The sequence below is a fragment of the Neovison vison genome, chromosome 9 (genome assembly GCF_020171115.1).
Source record: "Neovison vison isolate M4711 chromosome 9, ASM_NN_V1, whole genome shotgun sequence".
NCBI lineage: Eukaryota > Metazoa > Chordata > Mammalia > Carnivora > Mustelidae > Neogale > Neogale vison.
The window spans coordinates 49,970,176-49,992,430 of NC_058099.1; the positions used below are offsets into that span (position 1 = coordinate 49,970,176).

The 22,255-nt window shown below is 42.1% G+C and overlaps 1 protein-coding gene across 1 annotated transcript in view; it reads right to left on the reverse strand.

Moving 5' to 3' along the window:
* ADAMTSL1 (ADAMTS like 1) overlaps nucleotides 1-22,255 on the reverse strand; it is a 390,585-nt gene that overhangs the window by 175,149 nt on the left and 193,181 nt on the right. The window contains exons 15-16 of the mRNA XM_044265608.1: nucleotides 16,272-16,573; nucleotides 9,794-9,923 (exon numbers count right to left, since the gene is read on the reverse strand). Coding sequence (XP_044121543.1) covers nucleotides 9,794-9,923; nucleotides 16,272-16,573 — 432 coding nt within the window. The remainder of the gene's footprint in view (nucleotides 1-9,793; nucleotides 9,924-16,271; nucleotides 16,574-22,255) is intronic.

The window sequence follows — 22,255 nt, forward strand, 5'->3', positions numbered from 1 at the left end:
ATCTCAAAACCTATGATTTCTCCCTTATTCCAGGCAGTCTTCCTCTTCCTGGTGGGAAATATTGGGTTTTGGCGTCACCAAGTTTCCTTTTAGTTCTTATCCAGAAGTCAAGTTCCCTGGGTACCAAGAGTCTTATTAGGAAAGATTTAAAAAAAATTATGCTAAGATGATTATGAGCTACCTCTCCCAGAGGCATGTACACCATCAAAGCAATCCATGGCTTTGTTATTTCACACCATCAAGATAGCTGAATAAGTGTCAGATTTGAGGCAATCAGGGTAGGAGGCCATTTTCAGATCTTTGAATCACCCGAGGAGCTCTCTCTGGCCAGCTAGGAAGGCAGTTATATCCACCCACTGAGGACCCACCCACTGAGGACCCAGTGTACAGAGAACACACCGCATCCAGCTGTTCTAGCATGCAGCTGACGGCCTGTGGATAGTCTGCTCAGTAAGTGAAATAAAAAGCTCCATGAGAAACCAAGGAGCATCTGGTGGGTCTGGGAGCTTTGTTAATCCAAAGGCCATCATTCTGAGCTTCAATGTGTCACTAACACAAATACAGAAATTCCTTGAAGCTTTAGTAAGGATAATTAGACAAAATGATGAAGAAAAAAAGGAATGGTAAAGACAGGTTTGAAAGAAGAACAATGATTCACCACAGGAAAGTTGGCTGGGCTCTGCTCTGTGACAGACCGTGGCAGATAACCTAACTGCCTGACCTTGGGCTGGTGCCATGACAAGAACAAGGTTTTCAGGAGGATGAACTGTTTCTCAACTGTAACCCCCAGGTGTATTGGGCACAAATCAGGGCATTCTCCTTCTCAGTCTGAAGGAGAAGGCAGAGGCTTTAACCAACTGAGCCACCCAGGCGCTCCTCTCCATCTCTTTCTTTAGTCTTTTTCTTACTTCTTTGTTTTCCAAGTTTAAGGAATATAATAACATAGCAGATTTCTAATGCTAAGGTCACAGAAAAGCCCTCCATCTCAAATTGCACATGAGGCCTTCATTCAAAGTTTCCAAAGAAGACATCAGGTACACTTAGGCAGCAATAATTCTCAATTCAAGTGTTGGCCAAATTATTGCTTGCACTTAAATTATTACTTCAGACGTTAGAAACACTGGTTTATAAGAAAAGGCAAAAAAAAAAAGTGAAAAAGATTTACTTTGGGAGTTTCCACTCTACAGCTGTTGATTGATTTGTAAGCTGGAAGGTTTGTGAACTATGAAGCTCCAGTGTTTCATCACCATATCTACAACAGGGAGCTATCAGGTGGTGATATTTCCATCCTCATGGTCTTACACGCAACGGGATTGATGACTGGTTCAGATACGTCAGCTCTTGGAGCAGTGAAGAACATGGGAGGAGGTTAGTTTAATGACCATCTTTAGAAGGAGTACTTGAAAGTAGCCATGATAAGAAGTACACAATGGGTTAAGCCTCTGCCTTCAGCTCAGGTCATGATCTCAGGATCCTGGGATCGAGCCCCGCATCAAGCCCCACAGCAGGGAGCCTGCTTCCCCATCTCTCTCTGCCTACATGTGATCTCTGTCTGTCAAATAAATAAATAAAACCTTAAAAAAAAAAAGAAGAAGTACACAATGGGTTCTTCAGGACCATTCCCCTCACTCTGCTTCAGGGAACAGAGTGGGTGTTTTCATCACTGTATCCTCAACACAACACCCAGCCCAAAATAGGTATTCAATAGATTTGTTTAATGGAGGTGGAATGAAGAGAAATTCTAGTTATCTTGGAGGGCACTATAAAATTCTAAACCGAGGGAGGCAGAATACTTTGTTCTTTTACACATGGACAAACACCGCTGCAATATTTTAAAAATGCTCATCAATTCAGTGTTCAGCCATCTTTGTTCCCTGGTTGCACTTGCCTACATTTTTCTTGTGGAAATGAAAGTCTTCTTTCCTAGAGACTTCTCATGGCTCCTTAATTGACAGTTAAAGCCAATTCCTTTTTTTTTTTTTTTTTTTTTTTTTTTGACGAACAAAAGGCTTTATCTTCAAACTTAAATTTGACTCAAGGTATTTTCCTACTAGAATTCACTTTTTTGTTCCTGGAAAGCTTCGGTTCTCTGGATAATTATGATTACCTTCGAAGGATCACACAATGCTAGATCTCGAAGGACCTATGGATTATCCAACGGCTCCTTTCATTTTCTCCTTCATGATTCCCTTGCCCGGAGCTCTATCTTTCTGTCAGGTGGACAGGCTGAGTCCACACCACACTGGCTTGATTTTGAGAGCACAGGAAAATGCTCACATACCCCAGGCAAGAGGTCATTATTACTCTCAGGGAAAATGTGACAGTGTGGCTCACATAGAGCATACTCTTTGTGACTCTACAGGAGAAAAAGTGCAGGTGCTGATCATAAAATCCAAGATAGCCACCATTCTGTCCGATGAGCAGCCCCACAGAATTTTTCTCTAAGCACATCTGACTATTCTGCTCTCCCTGTGTAACTCCCTTCAATGGCTCTCCGTTACCTCTAGGACTTAAAGTCTGAACAACTTAACCTACCCTATCAGGCTATCCTGGATCTGGCCCCTGCCTACCCTCTAATACCAGCTTCCACTCTTGCCCTTCCTTCCTATTCATGCTTTCCTTCTGCCTGCAACGTCTCTTTTCTTTCTTCTTTGCCTTAGGCAACTCCTACTTATACCTTACGATTCAGCACAGGTGTTGTCTCCTCCAGGAAGTCTTCCCTCGGCCTCATGCTCCCACAGAACCCTGTGCTTGCCTCCTTCACAGCAGTTACTGTTTTGAAATCTTTCTCCTCCATGAACCAGTGACAGATTTTGTCTTCTAGTCATTTCTGAGATCCAAATACAAGCAGACTGTACGACCTGAAGAAGCCTAGTGCATGTTCATTTTAGTAAATTGAAATCTAAAATATTTTCTGCCGTGTGTGTGTGTGTGTGTGTGCAGATGGCTAACCTCAATCAATGGCCTGTATAAGGACTTTCCCAGAGCCCAGCAGAACCATGAGGTCTGAAGGGCTGTCCAATTAGAGAGATGTTAAGAAACCAGGAAAGCTTCCCTTTTAGGACTTAATTGAAAGGATTTTCCTAAAGCTGATATTTCTATCTTTTTAGAATGAGTCATTTGTGCTTTCAGGTGACATGATGGGAAGGTAGATTTGATCTCTCGATTTTTAGCCCAGATACACGCAGTGACTAAATCTCTGCACGCAAAACAGTTTCTAATACCATCAAAGCTCATTTCATGGAGGTTGGAGGTTGATATAACCGGTGATATGTAACCATGGAAAGGGCTCTCTTCATAAACGGAGACTGAAGCCCCAAGGCAAGCATACATATGACGTTTATCCTTGTTGATGTCAAAATGCTGCTGGGAATGATTCTGATCACTGGGCCAACGCATTCCTGGGGAGAGAAATAACCAAGGCTGCCATTGGGCCAGTCAGGTCCAATAGTAAAGAAACAGGTCTTGGCAGGTTCCTCTGTTGTAACTTGTCCATCAGTGGAAGAAAAGAGAGAGACGGTGTAATTATGCATCTGGAGTTACCAATGAGGATGACGATAGTAATAGCACTAACTCTCCAAAGGCGCCTGAATATGGCCTGCAAATCTGGACTCAATTTCTGTGGACGCCAGTGAGCTTTGGTGTGCTTTTGCTTTAAGTGCTTACAAGTTGGTATGGACAGAGCCAAAAGGCAGCATATGGAAACTTTGGGAACACAGCAGAAGATAAACCGATATTTGGAGAGCATGTTGAAACAGTAACCCTTAAAACAAGTTGTCAAAGGGGAAGGTGCCTGCAAAACTTTGAAAGCCCCATCAAATAAATTAAAACACGGTCGTGTAAAAAAGGCAACACCTTCTGCTCTAGCCATTTTCGGCCAATATAAAAGAAAATTAGAAATTGGAAATCATTTGCTGCTAGTACGCATGGATTTTGTTAGTGGATAATAAAACAGGCATTCTGAAGTTTGCTTTTAAAGAGGAGACTCTTGACCTTTAAGACGTTTTTCTTAACTCTCTCGTCTCAGATAGGGATTCTCTCACTTCTTTTATAGTTCTTGCTGGTTCGAGGAACAACCCCAGGTCTGAGAAAAGAGACCGGGGTTGGGGCAAGGGGCAGAAATCAAGTCCTGTTCCTGGAATTATGGGCTTTTTTTCTCCCTTCACTGTTTATCTATTCTGCACCACTCAGCTGTTCTCTGTTGCACAGAAATAAAAGTTTACTTTAAGAAGTATGTTAGAACAAAGCTGCAGAAATTGCCTGGAATTTCCTTCATTTTCAGCCATCTGGCTTTCATTGCTTACTTCTTTCCCCTCCTCCACTACGTTTACCAAATCTTTTCAACACACACTGGCCAAGCTATCAAATGCTTATAATTAATAACAGTCATGCTCTCTCTCTCTCTCTCTCTCTCTTTTAAAGGTAGTGCTTTCTGGCTTTCCTTGGGCTGTTCATGTCATTGCTAGTATAAACCAGGAAGATGGCCAGTAAAACTTAGTTATTAAGACTTAGTTGAATAAGAGAAAATCTAATCAAATTTAAGTCCTGAAATTTAAAAAAAATGATGTTTTATTTCAAACTACAAGTATATCTCGCCAATAAATGAAAGAGAAGAAAAGAAGAATTTTTCTGAGTTCTTAATATGATCTTATCTTAGAGATAAAGAATCTGCAGATCCAAAAAGGTATAGAAGCTCTTAAAGGTCATGTAGCTAAACATAATGGAGCATGTCTGAACACAGGTCAAAATCCATCTGCTAGTTTTTATTTTAGTGGTGTCATGGATGGGACAGATTTTTAGGACATATTATTAAGTGAAAAATCAAGTTGCTATAAACATTGGGGTACAGATGGCCCTTCTTTTCACGACATCTGTATCTTTTGGGTAAATACCCAGGAGTGCAATTGCAGGGTCGTAGGGAAGCTCTATTTTTAATTTCTTGAGGAATCTCCACACTGTTCTCCAAAGAGGCTGCACCAACTTGCATTCCCACCAACAGTGTAAGAGGGTTCCCCTTTCTCCACATCCTCTCCAACACATGTTGTTTCCTGTTTTGTTAATTTTGGCCATTCTAACTGGTGTAAGGTGATATCTCAATGTGGTTTTAATTTGAATCTCCCTGAGGGCTAATGATGATGAGCATTTTTTCATGTGTCTGATAGCCATTTGTATTTCTTGATTGGAGAAGTGTCTGTTCATATCTTCTGCCCATTTTTTGATGTGTTTGCCTGTTTCGTGTGGGTTGAGTTTGAGGAGTTCATTATAGATCCTGGATATCAACCTTTTGTCTGTACTGTCATTTGCAAATATCTTCTCCCATTCCGTGGGTTGCCTCTTTGTTTTTTTGACTGTTTCCTTTGCTGTGCAGAAGCTTTTGATTTTGATGAAGTCCCAGAACCAAGATGCCCTTCAACGGATGAATGGATAAGGAAGATGTGGTCCATATACACTATGGAGTATTATGCCTCCATCAGAAAGGACGAATATCCAACTTTTGTAGCAACATGGACGGGACTGGAAGAGATTATGCTGAGTGAAATCAGTCAAGCAGAGAGAGTCAATTATCATATGGTTTCACTCATTTGTGGAGCATAACCAATAGCATGGAGGACAAGGGGAGTTAGAGAGGAGTAGGGAATTTGGGTAAATTGGAAGGGGAGGTGAACCATGAGAGACTATGGACTCTGAAAAACAGTCTGAGGGGTTTGAAGTGGCGGGGGGTGGGAGGTTGGGGTACCAGGTGGTGGGTATTATAGAGGGCACAGCTTGCATGGAGCACTGGGTGTGGTGTAAAAATAATGAATACTGTTTTTCTGAAAATAAATAAATTGGGGGGAAAAAAAAGGAAAATAAATAAATAAATAAAAATAAATAAAATTAAAAAAAAATCAAATTGCCAAGAAATATATATAATAAGATCCAAAGGGAAGAAAACCGTATGTATCTGTTCATGTTCATATATGCATATATATTCATAGAAAAGGGTCTGGAAAGATATGTACCAAATCACTAACTGGTTATCTCTGGGGAGAAGAAGGTTCTGGAACTGAAGGGCATGGTGGTGAAAAGGAGACATACGTCTGTCTTCCTTGATTACTTCTGCTATGCTTAACTTTTAAAGAATGAGAATATTCATGTAAAGTGACTTGCATAATTATAATATTCATAAAGCTTTCTTATTGGGAAAAGGAGGCCAACCTCTTTTCTAATGATGGATTTTAGTTCCTTTTTGGACATTTCTCCTGTAAACTGGTCAAACCCACCCATGAAGGTGAACAAGATGGAGGGGTTTCTAGACACAAATTACTCAGATGGTAGAAAAGGTAACCAAAATAATTTTTCTTCCTTGTAATTATAGCCTCTTTGCTCTCAATGTTGATGCAATATTCTTGTCAGATCATGAGTAAAAATTGTCCTATTTCCTTCTTGCCAGTTTTAGGCAAGGTTGTTAAGGGAGATATACTACTTTCCATCTCTCCCAACAAACTGCTCCCTGGGTAATGCTAACAATTCATTCAACCTCCGTTATGTCCATTCTCTCCTCCATTAGACTTTGCCCACTTACTCTTATTTTGGAAAGACTTTGCTATCATAACATAAAGGATTATGCTAACATAAAGGATTACTTTTCCTTAAGTCTATTTATATTTTCAATTGGTATTTAAAGCCTTAAAGTTATAGAAGGGACTCTAATAATGGCACTTTCAGCATCATCTGGTGGGTGGAAGAGGGGGGGTAGGTTGATGGACAGGAGAGAGAACACTGGTGTCTTCCCAGCTATCTTAATACTTGGATCTAAATATTACTCCTTATACACATGGTCCAGTCTGTTATGCTCATGTATTCAATAAACCTTAATAAGCACCTGCCAGGTGTCAAACATTATGTCAGCTCCTCGTTCTACAGAGAGGAGGATTTGGACTTAGAACTGATAGGGACGACTTTAAAATATAGTCCTCTTCAACAGGTAACTACAATTTTTTAAAGCGCCCTAGAAATGGAGGCAGTCCATGTTCATGCACGTTCAAGCAGACGTGTGCCCACGTGCATGCACACACACACACACACACACATCGGAACAATCAGAATACCTCCATCTTGAAAATACCCTAGTTGCTGTGGAGAGCTGGGTGGGAGACTGTATCTGTCTAATCCTGGAGAAAGTTGGACACATGCTTCTGATACCAGCCCAGTCATCCACAGAGAGTTAAAGTCAGGAAAAGGTACATTTAATCTTAGAAAGATAGCCCAGATGGCACATGCCCTCTGGGCCTATGGCATTCTTCATGTGATTGGAGAACTCTGACCACACATGAGAGGAAAAGTGGCTCCCTGACAACTGTCTGGGAAAGCCTCAGCTCTTAACCAGCAGCCACGTCTCAGAGACATACGTAGTGACCAAGACTAGAAACATCATTTCTGTTTGTCCCAGAGAAAATGCTATGGTGTTCTGAACACATGGATAGCAATACAGACCAAGAGCCCACCAGAGGACACCCTAAAATGTGCAGGGTATACTCATCTGTACACAATAAGAACTGTGAATTAAAGATTTAAATTACTAACCACGGAACCTTCTAGAAGGTGCTTAGGAAAACGACGCACTCTTATGTCCCTACCAAACCCATTTTTCCCTTCTGTTTACATCTCATACCTACTTTCTGAATGAGAGATGGCTTTCCCCAGCATCATACCAAAATCTCATAGGAGATGCACCTCCATTCATCTCTCACTTTTAAGATGAAAATCTGATTTGGGCTCTTTAACATGAGATGAAGAGAGTGAGTCATCTCAGGCCACTGTCCATTGGCCCTCTCTGTTGTTTTAATTAGCATCAGTCTACACACACTCAGCTGTGGATGGTTCGCCCAAGAAACCCCTGGCTGTGCCTTGTAGGAGAGGTCTTGCGTGTCAGTCTGACAATTGGCTGGTGGAAGATCAAAGCACTGAGTTTATCTGGAGCAAATGCAATAAAGTTTAGCCTAACAAGATTTCTTGTCTTGGAGTCAGTATAAAGGTCATAGAGTAAATTAAGCTCATCTAATTTAACCGAGGTCAGTACTTTGAGGATGGGAAGTAACACCTTGTGTCCTATCCCTTCTGCTGCCCGGGGAAGGACTGGGTTTAGTGGCTGCAAATCCCACAAGATCTTCAGCTGGTCCTGGGTGCTGACTTCGCAGCCCATCACCGCATGTGGATGTCATTACAACCCCAGAATGTGGTTAGACACTTAGGCTTGTTTTTAAAGTGACAGTAAAAAAAGCGGAACAGAAATGACATCAATTATCAGCCCATGGCAGTAGCTGTCTGCTGGGTCTGCCTATAGACTAACAAAGAGTCATGGGATATTTGAGCAGGATGTGGTGACCTCAGACACAGCCTGTTCATTTTGCACATATGGAAACAGAAAGGGCAGCAAACCTGCCCAATGCCACACAGCTGGTGGGTGATGAAGCTCGTAGGAAAACCTCTGGATCCCCTATCGAAGGCCCTTATAGGCTGCCCATGCCAAAACCGCTTGGCTTTTTCTGATCTGGGGAGAATGGAGTCAAATAGAAGGGGTTCTTATCCCTTGCCTGGGCGGTTAGGTCCGCCCAACTGGAGAATGGTGAGGTTAGTTGGAGATGTGGGACCAGGTCAAACGGATAGGAAAGAGGCTTCTCAGGATTCTAGGCACTGGATCTAGTTTTTTCTGGATCTAGCCTGTGACTCTATTTTACTGGCTGATGGCTTTTCTGGATGTCATGAAGAAGATGACCCCAGTGGCTCTCCTCCTTTCTGGGTCAGAATGGGACACCAAGCCTGCCATTCAGATCAATATATGGGGCATCTTGGTGACCAGCAGAAGTACCCTGATCTGGCCTGCAGTCTGTATCCTTTAAGTGTCAAAGGAAGGCATTTTGTTGACTGAGAAATAAGCCACATCTGCAAATTATTGTCAGTTCCTGAAGGCAACACATTACTTCTTCTGTGTTACTTTGCAGAAGTAGAAGAAATATCGTTCTGAAACAGCATTCCCTTTCATTTCATAAGATAAGGTCACATCTTATCTTATAACAGTCTTCATCCCATCAGCAGACTTGAAAGTCTGGCTCTGGTTCTTGAAACCTCTCCCTTTGAAACCAGAATCATCGATAACATGGTTTAGCTTCCACAGAGATTTGTTCCAAAGAAGTCTCTCAAGACAGCATAAAATTGTGTGGACTAAACCAGTGATTGGATTGATTAGCTAAGACTCAAGGTTGGGTAAAAAGGAGACCCAGGCAGGACCCACCAATGAAATGCTCTAATTGATTTTATGCATGCAGAATGACACACATACACTGGAGAGCGTGCCATAATGAATCTGCATGCTGTGTTCATACGGATTTCACGGTGGATCCATTATACCACCCAGTCATTCCAGTTTCTTGTGCCCCGCAACCTGTGAGCCAATCCATCACCATGGTGTTTTAGGCTTGTGAGCTAGCCTGAAAGTGGCAGAGACCCTGAAGCCTGCAGTTGCATCCCATCCCCTTTGGGAGACATTGGCAGTGTGGCACGTGCACGTTCCGGTCACGCCATGGGACTCATTTCAGTGCACAGAGCCTTCTGGACCCAGAGCCTGACCATGGGGCTGGAGTTCCAAAGCCCTGCTTTCAATTACATTTAAGTGGATTTGACTAAAAGTTTGAACTGATGCTAATTGGTTTTCAAAACATGGGTTTTGAATAAGCATTCTGGTCTTGCCCATGGACAGCACCTCCCTTGGAATGTGCTGCTGGGTGGCAGGGTAGGCGTGGTGCCCCCTTACCTGGCCGGGCAGGGCTCCAGACCACAGGACTTGAGGAGTCGCGGGGGACGGCGGCTGGTCACACACAGGTTCTCATCAGCAGGCTCCCGTGTCTGCTTGTTCAGGCAGCTCACCACAGCCTCCTGGACACCTGCACACGAATCACACTGTCAGGCCAGAGTGGGCGTGAGTGGGGTTATGAAGTGTGGACAGGCAGCTGGTGGGAGGCCTCTGTGATGGTTAGACTCTGGCTGCATGTCAGAGATTGCAGCATGAACCCCGGAGCTGCCCATCTCATCAGGCGTTGCTCCATTGGGGAGAAAGTACTCGTGAGCTATGGCATCTGTAAACATGCCCCTTGAGGAGGGCTACATCTCTCATGGGAGAGCTTGCACCAGGACTCATGAAATGCTTTAGGAAAATGCCACCAAAGTTATATGGCTGCCAAAGCTGAGAAGTGATAATTTAATGCAGAAGGAGAGGAGGGTGAGAAAAAAAAAAAACGACCCAAGACCTTTACATGTTGTATTTTAAATCAACCAGAGATGGTTGTATTTGGAAGGGAGGCTAAGAGCTGAGTTTTAATATCCAATATTCTGTAAACGGCTGTTCTCTTGGGGCCTTGCACTGGAGGCTCCAGTCTTTGTTGGTTTCCTTTTGGATCTGGTTCGTTTCTTTAGTGACGGGGACAGCTTTGGAAGTTGGAACAAAAAAAGAGAACTAGGAGCACAATGACTATATGCATGAAACACAATCTTTTCTACATCTGTGGGAAACGATGTTCTCACTGACACTTGTATGTCTCTGACACAGAGCTAGGAAAGCAGGAGTTTGAGCTGGGACAGGCACAGGGTTACTGGCGAGTCTTTCCAGGTGGTATGCAGGACTCCTTATGGAAATGTTCATGGAGCAAGGAAACATTTAGCTGGGTATAATAATGACCAGACATTTCATTCTGGGGCCCATAGTCATAAAAAGAGTTAAAGTCCGTGGGTTGTACATTATGAGCCAGGTGCCAAATGCTGACAGCGTGACCCGCACCCTGCAATTCTCTCAACAACCCCATGAGGTAAGCACTATTTTTCTTCCATTTGACAGATAAGGAAACTGAGGCTTAGGAAGGTGGAAAGACTTGCTAAGGTCATGAAGTTGATACATGGCAAGGCAGTGGCTTAGTGCTGGAGCTTTTAATGACAGCGCTCACGCTTAAAAATCCTAAAAGGCTGCTTACATCTGCCGGAGTTCTTTGGGAACCCACCTAGACATCTGTCCAAGATCATTTCAGCAAAGTCAGTGTAAGGAAGAGGTGAGACGGCACAGTGTTATAGTCTGCTTTCAGTCACACACAGCTGTGTAAATAAAGATATGTGCATCTAAGTATAACTATCTGGAGCTAAATATTTTATGTGATTTTGGTAAAGTATGTAACAAGACACATAATTAGTTTTATATATAAATATACATTTTCTTCTTCTTATTTGTCTTACTTTATCAGTTAGTACCTAATAGAGTATGACTGCCATACACTTGTTAAGCCCTGTTGCTTCTTTTCTCCCATCTACTCAATGCTTCTCCAAGGAGTTATTGCTCTAATCAATAGCCTAATGCTTCAAGGTCACTCAGCAAGACTATAATTTAAAAAGTGACATTTTAAAGACTTTATTTATTTATTCAGGAGAGAGAGAGAGAGAGAGAGGCAGAAGCAGAGGGAGAAGTAGGCTGCCTGAGGAGCAGGAAGCCCAACACGGGGCTTGATCCTAGGGCCCTGGGATCAAGACCTGAGCCGAAGGCAGACTCTTAATGGACTGAGCCACCCAGGCACCCTAAAAAGTAACATTTGAAAGTCAGAATCTGAATCACCTTTCTTTCTTCCCAGATGTCTGACAAATAAAATATTTTTAAAAATCAGTCACAGGGACACCTGGGTGGCTCAGTTGGTTAAGCAGCTGCCTTTGGCTCAGGTCATGATCCTAGCGTCCTGGGATCGAGTCCCACATCGGGCTCCTTGCTCAGCGGGGAGCCTGCTTCTCCCTCTGCCTCTGCCTGCCATTCTGTCTGCCTGTGCTCCCTCTCTCCCTCTCTCTCTCTGATAAATAAATAAAATCTTAAAAAAAAATCAATCACAGTATTTACCTTGAGGCCATAAATGTAAATTTTCTTCTTTCTAAGTTTTTTTTGAGTTTCAAAGTTTAATTTAAATATATCATGGCCAGGTCAGGGTGGAGCATTTGCGATTTATACCAGACATTCAAGCTACCCCATCATATTCTGTAATGCTGGCAACAGGGTGTTGCTCTCTAGGTTGCAGCTGGGATGAGCCATCTGAAATTTATGGTATGATGATATAGCAAAACATTTCACAAGAAATTGTTGAAATCATCACTGATACTTCCCTCTGGAATAGTCTGGCATTGTTAAGGTAATGACGACAAGGTGCTGGATGAAGCGAACTCTTCCATCCAGAATCTAAAGCTGTGGTTTTATCAGAAATTAAGTTTTGGGGGCACCTGGGTGGCTGAGTCGTTAAGCGTCTGCCTTCGGGTCAGGTCATGGTCTCAGGGTCCTGGGATCCAGCCCTGAGTCGGGCTCTCTGGTCAGCGGGGAATCTGTTTCTCCCTCTCCCACTCCCCTTGCTTGTGTTCCTTCTCTCTCTCTCAAATAAATAAATAAAATCTTAAAAAAAAAAAAGAAATTAAGTTTTCGATTCATTTGCCTGCTGGGTAATATTCAATAGATTATAGACATTGCTCTAAAATAGATTTTTTTTTTCTGCTACTGAACGCTATGAAATGGAGTCGATGATGTCAGCAGGAAGTGATCACAGCTCTTGTCATCTGCCCTCTTGGAAAGTGCTTCAGGTGTGGGATGTGTGAGGGAGGTGCTCTGTTTCTACTTTGTGGATCCCTAGTTCATAGCACTTAGGTCCTTCTCAGACTGCACAGAACAAGTGTCGCAAGGGCTAAAGTTTCTAGAAGGACTTCAGTATAGTCCTCTCTTAGATATATGGAGCACCAAGTTTTATTATCCCAAACGAGTAAATCCTAGCTCAAGAGAAAAATCACCTCCGAGGTGGTTCAGTGCCAAGATTAAGTGACCTTCTAGAGTTACTAAATTCGAATCTAACATATTATAAAACAAAATACTAGGCCTCTGACACCGTGTTAAATGGCCATTGCCATAGCGGCCAGTTGCCTAGGCATTCTTAGGCGGGGCCTGGGGTGCTGAGGGAAGCTAAGGACAGAGTTCTGTCATAAGTAAGGAGTATCTGGGACCAGCCCTGTGGTCAACACACAATACATTTTTGTGGCATGATGAACAAAATGCCTCAAGGGCAGGGCATTCTAAGCATAGGACGCCTTGGGGAAGGCGCACGGAGGGAGGGAGCTGGGGAGTGTGTGAGTATGGGAAGTTGCAAGAGGGAGGGTGTGTGGAGACCTCACCTGTGAGGTCAAAGCATAGTTGGCCCAGTGGAGTGGGGCCAGGATGTGAGAAGTTAGCTCATCGAGTGCATATTCTTTCCAAACAGGCTAGGATTTGCACTTAGGAGGACAATTTAAACCAACACAGAACACATGTTTAAGTACCGTACTTCACGATTTTTGAGTTTTCCTTTCTTGACAGAATCAAAGGAGAGAGAACTCATAAGGAAGGGGAGCGGCAGGTAAAGACTTCACCTTTCACTCTTGCTGAAGTGGTTTCAAGTTTTCCCTCAGCTCATTTTAATGCTGATTTTACCATCGAGGAGTTCAATATAATAAAGCTGTTCAGGTTCAAAGCCACTGTCCTTGACCACAACTATGAGCTCACGTATGGGAAATTCAAATATAACAAGGAGATGATAGTGGGACGCGGGACACATATCCAAGCAGGTTAGGCTCAATCTTCCACAAAATGGGATTTGCGGTGTTTATATCTGCCAGAACAGCATGATTGTTCCATGATATTTGATGACAGCTTGGGGAAACACAGCCACCAACTGCAGCCTAAATTACTAACTAGTTCCTTCTGGTTGCTACCACTGCTAGGTGAAAGGTTACTTCTGTGTCTATCCAATTTCTGCTCCGGAGATAGGGAAGACAATGAAATGAGCTCGACCAGCCTTACGACCCAAAATTGATTTAAAAATCTCTCTGTTAATCCTGCATGCTTTTAGCTGGTTTCAGCAAGAATGATCAGAAATATATATAACCTTGTGGGTTAGATTTTGGTGAAAGATCAAAGTTGATAATACAATGTTACTGCCAAACACTGACTTCAAAATATACATGTCCCATGGAGCAAAATGATTTTTTAGTGCATATGGGCATCATATGGGCCAGATAACCCAAACATATTTTCACCACTTTGGAATTTTCAACTCTAACATTTTAGGTGTAAATATATTACCTTGGCACAGTTACATAAGTGTAGGTAAGTGTGCAAAGTTGTTGACAGTTAAAGACATAAGACATTTCAGTAACTTTACCCTGCCTTGGATATAAAGGATGTACAATTTATGTTATACAAAGACACTCAGTTCCTACAGGCAGAGATCAATTGTGTATCAACCATCTAAATCTTATATCCAAATCAGTTATCTTCTGAAAACATTTGAAATTAAAAACATTCTGCAGGCTCTCTACACTTTGAGTTTTATACCCCTGGTTGATCAGCAGAATGGTTAGAATCTTAAAGATAAAGGTATCTGGATATTTATTATTCCATGACTGTGTCTAGTTTTTCCATTTGCTCGTAAAATTCCAGACTTGACTTGTAACTGAGAACCATAACTGAGAGACCACAAGTCAAATTTTTTTTCCAAAGCACAGGCATTTTAGACCAGAGATAATGATCGTTCCATTCAGGTGATCATGGAAATTGGGGATAAATGTACACCACCTGAACTCCTGAGTTGCTCGTTTTATTGGAAAGAAGCCACTGTGGGCATTCAGCTGTGGTCCTTCCACCTGATTTCTCGGTTCCTGCCCAGGTTCGGGGATTCTCGAAGCTTTATTGAACACTTCTCCCTTCGTGACCATGGAAGAAAAGATGTCCTCAGTGTGTGTGGAGAACCCCTTAAGAACAGAGATTAGCCGAGTTCCAGGAAACTCTTCCAGAATCAGATGGAAAATTTTAGGTTTTAAAAATAACAGGGCCCTCCATTAAAATACTTAAGAATTTCATGGTTTGAAACTGAAAGAAGTAGAAACAAACAAGAACCTCAAGGTCAAAACTACTAAATGCTTGCTCAAAGATCTGATGGAGAAGATGGATTCTTTGCTAGTACGTACTTGTTCCACTATTCATTCCTTTTCAAGTGCATGTGAACATTTTGGGCCCAAGTACTTGTGCATTCTCAATAATGACAAAAGGCCTTTTTAAAAGAGTTTCCAAAATGTCACGGTTTACAAAACAGTTTTGGAAAAATAATTTTGATATTTTTTTATACCGGTTGAGAAACTTTGCTGGCAATGCAGAATCTTAACATGCCAAAAGGGTTTTACTGATAGCCAGTGAGAGGGGTCTGGCAGGAAATTAGCCAGCATTTCCTCACCTATCAGAATCTCTCTTGGGAGTAGACGTGGGAGGCAGTAGCATTATGAAATGATGTATTTTCTAAAGTGTAAGAAAGATCGTAACCATGAAGAATTCATTGCTGACTTAAATGCCTTCCTCTCCTCCTCCAACCCCAAGTCTCATTATGACACCTGAAATAAAGAATCACTGAATCTATTATCATTGAGGAATATCTCTAAAGACCAGGTTGATACACATTTAACATGTGTTAAATAATATTCATAAGGGGCAAGCTTCAGGAATTCTCTAAGTGCCCAAGAAGTGTGCCGTGCTGATTCTAGACAGAGAAAGAGATCAATAGCAGGCCTAATCCCATGAGTCATTCACTAGCTGTGTGGTTTCAAGTCACTCAGCTTCTTTGGATCTTTGTTTTCTCATCTGTAAAATGGCAGAGGGGTCAGCCTTTAAAGTCCTTTCTGGTCCCAGGTAACCAAGGTGTTAAGTGGGTTTCTATACCCTTTTCCCTTTGTAAAGAGATACTGCTTCGGGAAATCAGCCTAATCCATCAGGGAACTCTACCCCGTTCTGGGGAAGAGCAGAATGTTTTGTCCTCTTGGGCCTTGGTCCATACCACAGGCACTGAAGCAAGGACACAGATAAATAACACTGAGTGCTGAGAGCCTTGCCAGGCCAGCGTCAACTGAGTCTCTCAGTCAGATACACTGGGATATATTGCAAAACATCAGAATGACAACTGAAAGCAAAAGCGTGCGCTGTGCTGGCCACTCGCAGTGGACAGTCTGAGCGCCGCTCAGGCCCGAAGAGAACTACATCTGTGTTTCATTCAGTGCGCCTTACATTTACAAGGGCTTCCCGCCCCCCCCCCGCCCCCCATCCTTCCTGGACTAGAAGCAGTCACGTGACACAGTCTCTTGCAGGGAGAGCGGAGAAAGGGAAAAGACAAGAAGATGGTGGGGCTCTGGGCCAGAAGCCCCCTCCTTACCTCCTCCGCATGACTCGGAGCACGTGGTGAAGCCTTCGTATTCCCAGTCGTACAGCTCGTCCAAATCCTGCAGGCCTCCAAACAGGCCGTCCGTCTCTTCGGGGTTCAACTCGGGAGCATCCCCCTGACACGGTCCCGCATAACAGGCACGCTGGGATGCCGGCTTGGGCCCTTCACATTCGTCAGCAGGCAAGTCAGCCACTGACTGAGAGAAAGACAGCAGCACCTGGCACCTCACGGTTCGCACCTGGGTCCCCACACCGCAGGTGACCGTGCAGGCCGACCAGGATTCGGGGATGAACCTGCAGCCGGCAAGCAAACAAGAGGATAGGATGAGAAGCCCCAGGCGGGGGAGCCAGGGGGCTGCGGAGCCCAGCATCCCACCTGTCACCCGGCCCAGCGCTGTCCCGGAATGGGCTCAGGGCTCTGCTGCCCTGTCCTGCGATGGGTGCTTTGGTTTAGTTCATGAGCTCATTTACCACCGTTTCTGGATTGGTTTTTTGGTGTCAGATGAACTCCCAGCTGGAAGACATTCCAGCTACAGACCACCTGCTTTCTCCCTGCTTCGCACCCACAGTGATACTAGCTAGCTCTTCAGAGCAGGGACTCGGCGCTTCCTCCTCTCTCTCTCTCTCTAAATCCCAGCACTTGTGCCTTCTGCAAGACGCTGGCTATTCTTATAGCAGACTAATACTGATCCTAAAAAGTATCACAAAATAAGCCCTTGGAGATATTTAAGGAGGGTTTTTTTTTTCTTTTTCTTTTTCTTTTTTTTTTTTCTGATCTGGATCTCATATTCTGTAACTTTCTTTTGCTTTTCGGCTCAACGTGCTTCCCAAGATTTATTTATATATAGAAAGGGGTTCTTTTTTGTAAGTTTCCAAGAATGGAGCAAAGTCTTGTTCCTCACACATTCTTTGAATTAGTGTGGACTACAATTCTTTTTATATCGTAGAGAAAAGCCATGCTGCGAATTTAAATCCACAAACGTGGCACAGTAAATGAGAGATTCTGCATTCGTACAAGTTTGGTCGACAGCCCTCCTCTCCCCCAGCACCTCAGAGAAGCCACTCTAGTGAGGATTTGGTTTTTCTCTGAGTTCCTGTGTAATGTGCGACAGTACCCAAGTTCCCGAAAAAGACTCCCTCTCACTAATCAACAGTGGCCATGACTGCAAAGACCTTGAGAGGTATCTAGGGAAAAATATCCAGAGGGAACTATGAAGATTTTTAAGTTGGTATAATAATCTGGAAAAACGTACTTTGGAATAAAAAGTTTTTATTTTTCCATGATCCTACTGTTTTCTCACAGAGTCGTGCTGTGGAGGCATGCAAACCTGGTCTCCTAACCTTGATTTTGGCAGAAAACAAAAGGACCGATAAGAAGATTATAGCATTAAATCCTAGCAAGTGCAAATGTTTCAGATCTAGTTTAGGGAAATAGAAGTTCTAGCCCGAAACTGATCCAAGTTTTCAAATTGGAAGGATCATAACAAAGATGTTTCCTGGGCTTAAGCCTGGGCTGTGCCTGGAGCTGGCCAGGAGAGCCAGACTCCCCCGACCCCCAAAAGCTCACGCTGTCTGAGGCATGCATGAAGAGCCATCCCCTAGGAGAGAATGAAGGTCACATACAAACTTGTCTGGAAGGTGGATGACGGAGGAAGAGCCATCCAGAATTATTCCCAAGAAATTCTCATCACAATGTCACCTCCCTCTCCTGTCTTTGAATGCTTGATCTATCTTCCGGCACCCAGAGAACTTGGGTGGGGGGAAACAGTATCCTAAAAAATTAAAAAGTCTCCTTCTCTTTAAACAATGTTACCTGTAGGAGCTTTTTATAAATATAAAACCCAACTCTGCCATCAAACTAATTGTAACCTTCTCATTTACACATTCACATATATCTGTATGGCTCCTGGAATAAGAATTACGACAAATACACAAGCACTGAATGTTACAACCCACGTGTAGACAAAGAAAAATGCAAACTAAACAATTTTGTATGTAAGGAAAACCAAAAAAGCAAATGAAGGGTCTGCCAACCTTGACAATAGTGTGTGAATAATGTTTCTTATTTAGTAAGGTGGTGCTGAATTTCATTTTTAAATTAAAAAAATGACAAGATCTCAAAAAGCATTGCACCCTATTAGCTTTTCCTATGCTGGAAGAATTAATGTTCTGTCACCTCTAACAGCCATCTTCAGAGACCATAACAACACAACAAGGATCATCCAGCATTTTCTGTAAAGGGCCAGACAGAAAATATTTTAGAGTCTGTGGGCCCTGTTTGTGGGTCTTTGTTGTTGCAATGATTCAACTCTGCCAACAAGCTGTGAACACAGTTATAGACAGTATGTAAGCAAATGGGTGTGGCTGTGTTCCAATAAAACTTTATTTATAAAAGCTGGAGGGAGGATGGTAGTAGAAATGTCTGAATTTGGCCTGTCAGCTATAGTTTCTCAACTCCTGCTATAGGAACTTTAGCGGAGATACCAAACACACCAAGGTTCATAAATGATCTTCAAACTCATTTTAAGTCTTAGTTCCCATCTTTTCCACATATAGAGGTTTCTAAGAATGACAAGCAGTTAAATTGATACACGTTTAATCTTCCAAAGTGAGTCCCAGATGAAATCTGGAATATAAACGATTCACAAACCAAACCCTCTGCTATCGTTGCCTATCATGTCCCCCACTTTGCGTTTGGTCTCATTTCAGGACCAGGAATATATACCAAAAGCACACGAAGTAGAAAGGGCACATTACTGGAGCCTCAGGAACTCATTGCAATGCTTGAACCTTGTTTATCTTGAAGCATCATTTCAATGAAAATAAATTGTGTGTGTGTGGAGGGGGGCATACACATGGGCATTTGTCTATTTTTTTAATTATCTGGACCTTTAGGGTTAATAGCAAAAACAATAAACATCTATTTTATGTCTCCCAAGCGAGAGTCTTATCAAATGTCAAATAGCCTTTCTGGCTTATCTCCCAACCCACTATCCTTAGGTCTTTGTCAAGTTCACACCAATTAAAAATGATTTGGCTTTTAAGCGGTGCTGTCTTCTGGCAGTCATCTTAATTTCTCCAGTGCATGCATGTATGATATAATATATTCTCTCTTGTTGAAGGCAGGAGATCATATTTCAAAAGAAAAATATCTAATAGAGCAAATGGCCAAGTGAATAATAACTGTTTTTCATACGAAACTCTCCCCCACATCCCTAGATCTCCCAACTCTGTGTTTACTATCTGGAGCTTTCTGGCCACAAGTAGAAAGAAGCAAGGTCAGGTAGAGGGCAGGCAAATGAGCTTGGAGGTCTCCGTGTAAGGCTTAGGAAACTCGGTTTGCCTGGTACTTGCTGAGCAGAATCCTTAAAGTGGGACCTTTAAAATGGAGTCAGTAGGGTTTTGTGTTTTTTTTTTTTTTTTAATCATTTTGATGTACAAATATTTCATGAAAAAGCTCTTACTATTGAAGTTTAATTTGGGTGCTTTTAAAGTTCTTTTTGTTAGCAGCACTGTTGGGGGATGAATGCAGAATGACTGGATAAATGAGTTCTTTCAGAGAAAGGCTTGAACTTGAGAGGAGACCAATAGCACTTCTGCATGTAGTCTTCCCATCCCCAGGAAATTAAAAAAGAAACCTGGTAAATAGATGATTTATGTTTCTGTCTGGTCTTCAATTTGCAAGCTTAATTGCTCATTTCATGAACAAAAAGCTTATCCTTTCATTGGGATTATTACCATAGTCCCTTTTATGAAACAGAAAGCAGTGATAATCAAATTCACTTGTAAAATCCCAACATGGTTTAGTTTATATGTGGCTATTATGAAGTCAGAAGCAGGGACCAAAATAATAATAACAATTGCTTTATTAATACAGTGCTAAACAGAAACCATTCACTCTTGGCTAATTAATCTCATGTCACTGCAGATCTTAGCCAGAGTTCGGCTCCACTGTTATGCACACATGGTCTATAACTAAGTTGTTTTTTGTTTTCTTTTAAGTAGGCTCCACGCCCAGTGTGGGGCTTGAACTCACAACCCCGAGATCAAGAGTCGCGTGCTCTCCTGATGGAGCCAGCCAGCCTCCCCTAAGATTTTTAGCTTTATCTTTTCTCCTCTTACTTTCCTCTCCTTTCTCCTATACATGTTTATTTTTTTAAATTATTTTTTAAAAATTAACATATGTATTATTTGTTTTAGGGGTACAGGTCTGTGATTCATCAGTCTTGCACAATTCACAGCACTTGCCATAGCACATACCCTCCCCAATGTCCATCACCCAGCCACCCCATCCCTCTCACCCCCCCTCAAAAAATCATTGGTATTATTCAAAATAAGAATAATTTTATAGGGGTGTTATTGTGATGCTCCTACCAGCCTCAACTCAGTCTCTAGTTTCAAAACGCAAACTTAAACTTACAGGAAATCACATGAGAAATACTTAGGGGCACCTGGGTGGCTCAGTCGGTTAAACGTCTGCCTTCGGCTCAGGTCACGTTCCCAGAGTCCCAGGATCAAGCCTTGTATTGTGCTTTCTGCTCAGTGGGGAGTCTGCTTCTCCCTCTGACTTTCCTCCCTCTCATGCTCTCTCTCTCTTTCTCAAATAAATAAAATCTTTAAAAAATTACTTAATTTTGGCTTAGTTTTTGATATTATATTTCAGCTAGATATCTGATAGGCTTTGCAGATTTCCTCATCCTCTTTCTTTTATGAGAGTCGTGGCAGGATCTCAGGGTGAGAAGAGAGGAGGGAATGAACTAAATAGTGGAGGAAAAATGATAAAAGGCTTTAACACAGACCTAAGAGGTCAGTGGGTGCCCTGTCAAGCCTCCTTCTTAGTTACTGCAATCTTGTATTGACTGTGAACTATTTTACACTCTACAAATTATAGAAAATGGAAAATGCAAATCATTCTTGCCCACAGAATTGCAGATTAATTGTGTCTAGTGGAATGCAATTGCTGTCTTGTGGACAGATCCATTTTGCATCCACTTGTCAATCCATTCCAACATCTTATTTGCCTAAATATGTATGGGTCTTTGAAATGTTCTTTGAATTGGTCGGAACATCTTCCTGATACCCTCCTTAATTAATGAATTAGACAAAATCTTGGACAGATGTTCATTTTATAAATGCAGGAAAATCCTGACTTTTTACCCATTGTAAAATTTGATCATTTAGCTAGTGGCTACAGAAGGATCTGGAAAATAGTATATTGGAAAAATAAATACTGTATAAGTAATTCTACCCAACATTAACCAGAAAGTCTTTTACATAAATATATCATTTGGGGACAAAAACAGTCACCACACTTTGTTAGTAACGATGCAGTTTTTCTACATTGCCTCATCTATTTTGAAAGCAATCTTCTTTTCTTTCTTCTTTTTCTTTAGCTTTGAAAAGTTTGTTCTCCTCCTGGTTCTGAGCAACCCCCCATTCATGGAGTAAAATCTTTAGGAGAAGGTGCAGTTTCCTAAACCAAAGCTAGGCATTTTTGGCATCTGACCTGAAGAGGCATTTAGAAACTTGAGCAAAACAAATTGCTGTTGGGTGGGACAGAAACTTGGAAAAAGGAACAAGAGACACCTTCTTTCATCAGTCTCAATTTTACTTGAGATCAAAGACCTCAAGTTAACTTTTTTGGTTTAGTGTCTCTCAAAGTAAAAGATTTTTTCAAAACCCTCCTAAATAAATCAACAAACAAAAACCTTTGTAAGCCTACAAAGGGAAGGCGACTCTAATTGAATCACTTTAGGGATTTTAGAATTAATTGTAAAACCCTTAGCACCAAGACAACCTACAAACGATTCTTTAAAGATATAGCTAGGGCATTAATGTTTTGGGAGAACACTGATCCAAAATAGGCCTCTCCATTCACTAAGAACCACACCTAAATCATTCCAAATAAATAACAATCTAACTTATTGTGAAAGATCTTTAGTCAAGGATACTTGACCTGAATATGGAATTATGAAA